Below are 8,845 nucleotides of genomic sequence, written 5' to 3'. Positions count from 1 at the left end.
GACATGGTAGAGAGAGGGGCGGTACCTAGCGGAGTCCTGTGCCGTGGAGGGGTGCCCAGTGGAGTGCCTTGTGTCGTGGGGCGAGGTGCCTAGTGGAGCGTCTTGTGTGAGTCGTGGAGGAGTCGAAGCCGAGGCGCACACGCGCCCGACGGCGACACCTCAGGTGCCTGCGCGCCAACCACCCCCCGGTGTTTCGACACCATTATTCGGTATATTAACCTCGCGGCCGCCTAGATAGACTGAAAGAGCTAGACACCGCAGGACGCTGCTGCTGCTGCCGCTACTACACTACTACTGCTGATGCTGCGCTGCGGCGGCCGTTGACGCTAGACACCAACCCCGCCCCGCCCGCCCGCCCACCCTCCCGCCCGCCCACCCGCCCGCCCTCCCGCCCATCCGCCCTCCCGCCCGCCACCCGCCCACCCAACCACCCACGCCCGTCAACATTACCACAACCATACATAGGCGCTCGATACCCCCTCTCGCTGCCTACTCGCTGCCTCTGGGGAGGAGGGGAAGACGTAGGGCGCGCGCCACTGCGCTCGCCGTAACCGAGGCCCCTCCCCGAAAGGCAAGTCTTAGACCCATGAAATCCGAGACCCCTCCCCCCCGCCCCGATCCCCCCACCCCCTTGCTCCCCTCCCCCCCTCGGGAGGGCCGAACTGAGGCGCCCGTGGGGACCCCGCAATTCCCTTCCCCCCTCGGAGGGCCGGACTGAGGCGTCGAGGGCCCCACTCTTTCCTTCGCATAGCGGCCACTCTTCGGATCGCTGGTCGAGCGACCCGGGGGATGCCCCGCGCGCCTGACCCAGGCGCGGAAACGAATCTGCGAGGCGTGGCCGCTCATGCGGCCCGATGGGGAGGAGGGGAAGACGTAGGGCGTGCTTGCGCGCCTTTCTGAGGCCCCTCCAACCCACCCGCGCTAGGTCTCGGGGGACGAAGGGGTCACACCCGACGACCTCGGGAACTAGCCGGGGCAGTCGGAGAAGGGGCAACTCCGTGCACTGACGGTCGGCCGTCAGAAAACACGCCTCCGTGGCTCGGGTTACACCAATCCTCGCTACCCAACGCGGCCAAAGGATATCCACCTCGAGAACCTCGAGAATCGAGAGAGAGAGATTTTTAGCAATACCAAACAACTCTAACACTCACACGTAATGTTGCCGTCTCAGTGGTGTCCGGCCGGCGCGATCACCGAGCTGTGACGCTCAGGGAAGACTGATGAGGTGCTGGTTTCTTTGCCCAGGCCTGGCCTTCCCCCCAGGCTGGATCAGCTGAGCAAGGTTTGGGGAGAATCCCCCGGTCAGATCTTCAGATATTTTGACGGATGACCGTAAATGGGCAAAAACGGGGTGATTTCTTGAGTTAGGCTTAGGGTACCCATCTCACAGTAGAGGTGTCCGTTTTTATTTATTTATTTAGGCTTAGGGTATAGGGAGCCCTTTAGCTTAATATAGGGTTTAGCCTAATTCCTCTTATACGAGCGTCACTCTTTGTACCCACCCCCCCTACTTCGTGGGGACCCCCCCGCCGGTCGGTGGTCTGCCCCCGAGGTGGACCGGACCCCCCCTCCGGTCGGTCGCTCTCTCGGCGGCGGGAGGTGTGACGGCCGACCCCTCCCTCGGTCCGTGTCCTTCCTTGCCGTGAGCCCCCTCAACGCTCTCTCCCCCTCCTTCTTAGCGAACCCAACCGCCACAGCGCACAGGCTTCGAAATCGCCGGTTTTCGCTATGCAAACTAGTGACGCAACGGAAGGAGGCTCGAGCCAGCCCGACTCACATACGTGTATGTGGAGCATCCACGCGGCGTAGGTAGGCCTGATTGTGTGCTTGCCGTCGCTCTGTGCAATCTCTGTAGCAGCGCTCCAGTTCTACACAGTACGCGCGCATCGTCCCTTCCGATGACTACACTTGCCAGCGCAGAATTGTGATCGAGACACATCGCCTCCGCCCTCACCGCACACCGGGCTCATCGGCTCGACGTGGGCGGGGACATTGACGAGCTTGTGTTCCGACCCAACCCTGAGCTTCTCTCTAAGATGGCGGCGGTGGCGATTGCGGCGACAAAAGTTCAGGCGTACAGCGCTCAGGCGCCTGTCGTCTTTCGTCTTTTGTCGCATTTCGCACACGCGCGCGCCGCGCGACCCGCGTCGCTCCGCGAGGGCATGAGCCTTCCGCGATTCGAACCCGCAGCCAAAAGCTGCTCGCTCGAACCGCGGCCGACTCTGCCACCGCGCGGCCGCAGCTGCTGAGCACTCCAGAAAACTGGTGCCTCATATGCTGCCTCCCTGCGGATGCTGCCGGCGAGCCTGGCGGTCCGCTGTACTACAAGGAAGTGCTGACTCGATTCTACCTCGAATTCTTCTACCCCCACGACTCGGAACACGAATGTGACAGGACCATCGGGTCCTTCAGCCACCAAAGCGGGATCACCCGAGAGCAGCTGAGCCTGCCTCTGGCCTCGCCTCCCTCTCCTCCAGGCATTCGTGGCATCCTATGGGTCGTCCAGAGTATCGACCTCTGGCGAGTCAGCCAGTCACTTGATGACACCATGAAGTACAGCGATCGCCACCTCGCTGGCCTCTCCGCAGGCCCCCCCGACCGCGTCGAACTCATCGGCGCGGGCTCTCTCGGCTACGGGACCGGCCCCAGCTTCGGCTGAGGGGGCTAACAAGCTGCCGAGCCCAAATCACTGTGAGAGTCGTGATTTCTTGTTGGTTAATAAAAATCTCTCTCTCACATCTACATCTCTCTCTCTCTCACACACACACACACACCACGAGAATTCCTCGTCCCTCGCTGTGAGAGTCGACAGACACCTACCTACAGCAGTCCCTAAGAGTGTCGCCGGGGCGGGCCGACCTTCACAGCTCAAAGGTTCGGATATCTAGATCACAGAGCCCAATCATGTCACGCCTGCGGCATTGCAATGCGCGCGCCGGAGCCAGTGATTTCCTTTGCCACCCGCGGCGGGGCTGCTCCGAGGCGACCCGGGCGCCCTGCGACCACACTGCCCTACTACTATCATTTAACAGTAGGTCTACTGGAACCATGCGCTTCATCTGCTGCTCGGCCATGCCCGACGTGTGCGAGCCGGCGGAGCGGCCGGTCGTCTTCGAGGCGACCGAGGCGACCAGTTGCGAGTTTGACGAGCTGCACACGTCTGTTGCGGTGCTGCTAGCCGAATGTGACGAGCCGCTCTTCCACGAGGCTGGCGTTTGGATTCCGAGCTCCTCGGAGTGGCTCGTCACGTCCGACCGGCTGCAGCAAAACACCCTCGCCACCAACGTTAAGATCATAGCGCTGCACCACCCGTCGGGAAACGTGCGCCGGCTGCGTGCGCTCGAAGAAGCGATAGAGATGGGCAACGGCGGCACCACGGACTTCAAGGGAGGTGCGTTCCTGTGCTCGCAAGGGCTGGGCTCCGTGAGCGGCTCGCTGTGGCACATCGACAAAACGCTGAGCGTGGCGACGCGACTCGGCCCAGAAGCCGGCCTCACGCTGAACTCGCCGAATGATCTCGTGCTGCACAAGTCTTCCGGTCATCTCCTCTTCACGGACCCTGCGTACGGCCTCGAATCGCAGGGCTTTCGCGCGGCTCCGTTTGATACCGCCAAGGCCGTCTGGGCTGTGCCGTCGCACCCGCAAAAGTGCTCGGATCTGGCCGAGTGGCGCAGGGTCGACAGGCGCGCCGATGAGCCGAATGGCGTGCTGCTGTCGCCCGACGAGAAGACGGCCTACGTTTCTGATGTGTGGAGCGGGAAGTGGGCCCGCGGCAAGCAGCTTCGGCACGCGTGCCCTGGCGGCGAGAGGAGCTGCGTCTTTGCGTATGACGTCGTGCATGACGGCCAACACGGCAGCGCGCCGTCGCTGGCCAACGCGCGTAAGCTGATTGATCTGTGCGACAAGAAGGAAGTCGACACGGGCGCCGAGGGCTACCCAGACGGCCTCAAGTGCGACGTGCGCGGCAACCTCTACGCGGGCTGCGGCGATGGCGTGCGCGTTTACTCGCCCGACGGTAGCTACCTCGGCCGCATCAAGGTGAAGGGTGGCGTCAGCAACCTCTGCTTTGGCGGGCGCGACGGCAAGACGCTACTGCTGCTCAACAAGAAGAGGGCATTCGCCGTGAGGATGAAGGTCAAGGGCGCCATCATTTGCGACGAGTAGATGCAGGCTATGTGTGGGTGCGCGTGCGGGGAGCGCGGGAGCGGGGTTCCTGTCTTGGATTTTTTGCAGCCGCGCGATGCCACGATCTCTAGACACACTACGCGGACACAGATGCGTACGTATCCACTGTTGCACTGTTGCACTGGGATAGGGTCGATTCCGCATGGCACGGGACCCCTCGATCGTCTCGCCCTCCCTCACTGGTGTGTTCATTGACGTATCCACTAAACACTAACGATTCGCAGTGGCCTCGCTCATAGTTAATCCACGCAAGGGGCCCGGAACGAAAGGTTGTGACTCTCGCAATCCTAGCACCTCTGTACGAAGAAGAGAGACGACTGCCACGGAACCAACTGGTTCTGCCACCAACATGAGGTCAACGGAGAGCAGCTGAGTCTGCCTCCGCCCTCGTCCCCCTTCACCTCCGGTGAGTCGCCCTGCCCCAGTCTCGTCCAGAGCACGACCTCTGGCGGGTCAGCCAGCCCCACTCTGCGGGCGCCAAGAAGAAGAAGAAGCAGACGTCGCGCACGCGGCAGGAGAAGAAAGCAAGAAACAAGGCACGCGCGAGGCGGCGGCTCGAGAGGCTGCCGCTGCCGCGGCTGCCCGAGCGGCTGCTCAGGCGCTGCTCAGGCGGCTGCTCAGGCCGCTCAGGCGGCCGCTCTCGAACGGTACAGGTTGGTCAACGCTTGGTTCTATCCTCGCGGCGACTGGTTCTGTGGTACACCTTGTACTGGGATGGCAGCTCGGCCGACAAGGTCGCAAGGCGCGCTGTCTTCCCGACGCTCGAGCACGACGACTACGCCCGGCCCCCTCGCAGAGCGCATCAGGCGCGACAAGCGCGGGCTGTCCGACCGCTCCTCCGACGACTCCTCCTCCGACCACAAGACTCATGCGGCTCCGGCTCTACTAGCGAGGCGAATGACATTTTCGACAGCAGCTCTGCTCACGATGTTGTGAGTGATGACGCCAATACTGTACGACGACCCTCAAATCCAATACTGGATTGGCGGGGACGACTCACTGTAAATAAAAAAGAAAGAAAAATGCCGCTAAAACTGGACAATCAACGAACCCAATCTCTCTCAACATGTCAGCCACCAAGGCAGTGGGAGCGGCCGCTGTCGCCGCTATCGGCGGTGCGTGAGGCTGTGTATTTGCTGCGTTGCCTTGCTTCTCTTCACGCCCAGTGGGATCCGTGCTCGCAGGCTGGATCCTCCTGCGGCCAAAGGCGGTCGTCGCCGCCAAGGAGACCCACCTCTCTCCCCAGACCTCGAGTAAGGTGATGCGGCGCCACTCTTCGGGTAAGCAGCCCCCTCGAGCCTGACCAGCCCCATCCTTGCCTCACAATTTGCCGTCCTCCACGCCCTACCGCACACAACCGTCCACCGCGGCGCACACAGCCACCGAGAGGGTTGCTGGTCGGGCAGGCCGCAACCCGCACGCGCGGCCTGCGCAGGCGACCACGCGTTTTTGCCGAAGCAGGACTACGTGGACGCTCTCAAGACTGCCAAGAAAAACCACGGCGTCCAACAGGGCCACATCCAGGACTCGGAGGTTTCGTAGCCCTTCCCCTCCTCAAGCCCTCGCGCCCCGCCCTCACTCCACCGCCGCCACCACCGCCGTCGTGCTCGCCGCCAGCACCACCCGCACCACATCGCATATGCCACTCGCCCGACTCTCTCTCTCTCGGCCGCACGCCCGCCTTCGCTTCCCCCCCCCCCCCCCCTTTCCAGGGCACCCGACTCCCCACCACGCGGGGCTATTAGGGCGCGAGCGCCGAGCGCCACCGTGTGCTTGCTGTCGATCCGTGAGGGATGTTGTCTGCGACCAGGCGCCGGGGAAGTCAGGGCAGCGGCAGAGGTGGAGTTGTTCATGAGAGAGAGCGCCGGGAGAGAGCACACGAGAGCAGGAGTCTGCATCGCGCGCGCAGTGTAGATACGTTGGTCCACAGCCCCGGCCGCCGCCCGGTCGAAGACGTGTACCGTTGGACTTTGGGCAGTGTTTACCTTTTGTGCGTCGCTGGAATAGTTGTATAAGAGCAGATTGCCAAAGTATGACAATTACGACATACGAGAATTAGACTTTAGAGCCCAGCCGTATACGTTATTAATAATTATACGCGTCCACCCTCCGTCCAACATTCGCATCCCCTAAATACATACATATATTAAATTTCAAAATCGGTAGATGTCCCGTGTAACTTTTTGCATAGTCTGAGGGTTAGGACTTAGGATCTCTTCTGCGTTCTGCATCTGGAGAGCCTCGGGTCAGGGGAGAGTGCGACTTTTACCACTTTGGTCGTCTCGGAGCGCCCAACTTTTAGCATTTTTCAAAATTTTCTTCGGCGCTGCGCGCGCCGGGTGCAGCAAAAAATGCTGCCGCTCGCCTCGAGAGCGCCCGCCGGTGGGTGTTCAAACAACATGTACATGTAGCGCTACAAGTTTGTGACACATAAGGACGCATCCTCCCACAACACACTTTCGCGCCTGGGCAACGGTGATGCACACGCCGTCGCGTCACCGTGGCCGCGGGCGGGCAGGCGCTGCTGAGCACGAGGCTGAGCCCGGGGCTCTTTGCGGCGGCGGCGATGCGAAAGGTCCAAAAGGATCTGGTGGCGATGAAGGTGGTGGAGCAAGGAGGAGCTGGGCGAGCGTGGCGAGGCCCTCTCGGGCAACAAGGCGTGGCTGCGCCGCCGGCTGCACGCCGCTATATTGAGCGAGTATTTGGAGAGCGCCGCGGGCGCGCCGGAGAGTAGAATGTCCAAAATTCTTGGAGGTCCACCTCCAAGCCCTGATACAACAAAAACACCCATGCCGTGCCCACACCGCTAACTCGAGCGAGCCCAAGCAGCGCCGGGACGCTCCTCTCCACCGTGATGCTCCTCGCCATCATCGTCACCACGACGTGGCTGCGGACGGGCGTCGCCCACGACATCGTCCGCCCGCTCTCCAACGTCGCCGAGATCCCTGCCTCGCCTGCCAGGAGCGGCGTCGCGCTCCTCGCTGGGCAGGTGCGCGGGTAGAGCTCTCCACCATACTCTGCCGCGATCCCGGCTGCTGCGAGCACGGCGCCGCCCGGTGCGCGCGAAATGACCCCTGCCGTTCCCGCGCGCACGCAGGTCGCCGAGGAGGACGTCGAGTGCCAATGCGCAAGCACGACAAATGTGTGCGCGTCCGCCGCCGCCATGCAGCCCCGCCCCTCCCCGCCGTCGATTTCGTCGCCGTCCGTGCGCGCGCCGCCGTTCACTCCGCCGCCGCCGTCGCCCCCACTTCCGCCGCCCCCGTTTTGCGCCTCGCCGCCGCCGCCGTCCTCCTTCTTCCCGCCGCCCGCGCTTCCCTCCGTCGCGCGCGTGTGCGGCTCGCCTGCGTCGCCGCCGCCCCCCCTCTCGCCGCCGCTCCCCTCACAGCCTCGTACAAGGGTGCCGCCGTCGGCGCCACAGCCTTGGCTCGCCCAAACGGTGACCCTCCCCCATCCCCCTCGGTGCTGCCCCACCTTCATCAGAACCAAATCCTCCCCCCCCCCCTGCGCCCCGAATCAGGTGCCATCGCCACGTTTCCGTCGGATGAATTATGTGGAATCGTACCCCTCGGTGGTTTCCAAACCTATTCAAAAATGGACGCTTACAGAAATCGGCAAAAATTCAACCGTCACAACAACATTGCGAGAGACGAGGAGCGACTCTTGCTCAAAGTGCACAAAGGGTGGCGCGATTTCGGTTGAAATTCGCGTCACCACTCGCCGCCTCTCGCCGCCGATCGATGACGAAGAGGAAGACCGAACTTCGCCCCAACTGCGAAACGATTGCGATTGGCGTTGGCCTGAAGGACTTGCCCCCTTGCTGAATCTCGATGCACACCTTTCGCTGCGAAATTGGGAGCTCAAACCAGGTCATGTTGCCCCATTGCGGCTTGTCGGAACGCACCTTTCGGTGCGGCATTGGGCGCTGGAAGGAAATCAAGTTCAGCTGATTTCAAACGCTACCCGATACTACTACTCAGCTCGTCGTCTTGGGCTAGCCATAGATACCTGCTTCTTGATGAGCGCACAGAGTACTTTGAGTGGCTCTGCACCGTTCGATCACGATGCTTCGGATTGCCACCGGGCTTGGTCTCCCTCGGCGGCAACTCTGCATTTCTCAGCGGCTACGAAGCCGGCTCGGCTGTCGGATACCTCTGCGTCAAATGGGTGCGCATGCTCGTGAAATCACCTCAGAGTTGCGCCTTTGCCATGGTGCCAACATTGATGGTACTCACGCCACTCGTCAACAACGACCCGCTGTTGGTTACGCACGGCATCGCGGCATTCCACTCAGGTGTCAAGTTCGCTTCTCTGATTGCAACAGACGGTTCCGTGCTCCTGGTTGCGACCCCGCTTGCTACAAACTTGCTCCTCGACCACTGCCTGGACTTCGTGCGACACCGCAATTCAGTTCAAGCGAAGCGCGAATTGGCAAAAAAGCGCCGAAGGCGTGAAGTGGTCGGCGCCGAGCGTGTCGCACGCGTCGCGCACGCCGAGGAAGCGCTCCTGCTGCACGTAGCCGAGATTGCGCAGCGGGTCGCGCACCGCATTCGGCAGCTTGAGCAGCGCAGCGTTGAGCGCGCGCGCCTTCTCACCGTTGCGCGCGGCCAGCGGCTCGAGCGCCTTGCCGATCGCCGTGGTCACCCGCGAGCGCGTCTGCTCC

At 62.5% G+C, this 8,845-nt stretch overlaps 4 protein-coding genes across 4 annotated transcripts; all 4 read left to right on the top strand.

Moving 5' to 3' along the window:
• Positions 1-2,036: 2,036 nt before the first annotated feature.
• Positions 2,037-2,659, top strand: EMIHUDRAFT_251163 (hypothetical protein; the record flags this gene model as incomplete). The annotated part of the gene is made up of 3 exons (XM_005792819.1): positions 2,037-2,110; positions 2,191-2,387; positions 2,478-2,659. The coding sequence occupies 3 exons, from the start codon at positions 2,037-2,039 to the stop codon at positions 2,657-2,659; spliced, it is 453 nt and encodes a 150-aa protein (XP_005792876.1).
• A 283-nt stretch (positions 2,660-2,942) lies between these two features.
• Positions 2,943-4,413, top strand: EMIHUDRAFT_446776 (hypothetical protein). Its single transcript, XM_005792818.1, has 2 exons — positions 2,943-2,966; positions 3,036-4,413. The coding sequence occupies exon 2, from the start codon at positions 3,049-3,051 to the stop codon at positions 4,162-4,164; it is 1,116 nt and encodes a 371-aa protein (XP_005792875.1). The 5' UTR covers positions 2,943-2,966; positions 3,036-3,048; the 3' UTR covers positions 4,165-4,413.
• An 824-nt stretch (positions 4,414-5,237) lies between these two features.
• On the top strand, positions 5,238-6,219 carry EMIHUDRAFT_425537 (hypothetical protein). The gene is made up of 4 exons (XM_005792817.1): positions 5,238-5,300; positions 5,370-5,465; positions 5,621-5,718; positions 5,898-6,219. The coding sequence occupies exons 1-4, from the start codon at positions 5,252-5,254 to the stop codon at positions 5,928-5,930; spliced, it is 276 nt and encodes a 91-aa protein (XP_005792874.1). The 5' UTR covers positions 5,238-5,251; the 3' UTR covers positions 5,931-6,219.
• An 820-nt stretch (positions 6,220-7,039) lies between these two features.
• EMIHUDRAFT_251160 (hypothetical protein) lies at positions 7,040-7,884 on the top strand (the record flags this gene model as incomplete). Its single annotated transcript, XM_005792816.1, has 4 exons — positions 7,040-7,174; positions 7,283-7,327; positions 7,582-7,621; positions 7,703-7,884. The coding sequence occupies 4 exons, from the start codon at positions 7,040-7,042 to the stop codon at positions 7,882-7,884; spliced, it is 402 nt and encodes a 133-aa protein (XP_005792873.1).
• Between the last annotated feature and the right edge of the window lie 961 nt (positions 7,885-8,845).

The sequence above is a fragment of the Emiliania huxleyi genome, assembly GCF_000372725.1.
Source record: "Emiliania huxleyi CCMP1516 unplaced genomic scaffold EMIHUscaffold_1048, whole genome shotgun sequence".
Lineage (NCBI taxonomy): Eukaryota > Haptophyta > Isochrysidales > Noelaerhabdaceae > Emiliania > Emiliania huxleyi.
The sequence above is the reverse complement of the archived record's forward strand: the minus strand, read 5'-3'. Positions and strand labels throughout refer to the sequence as shown.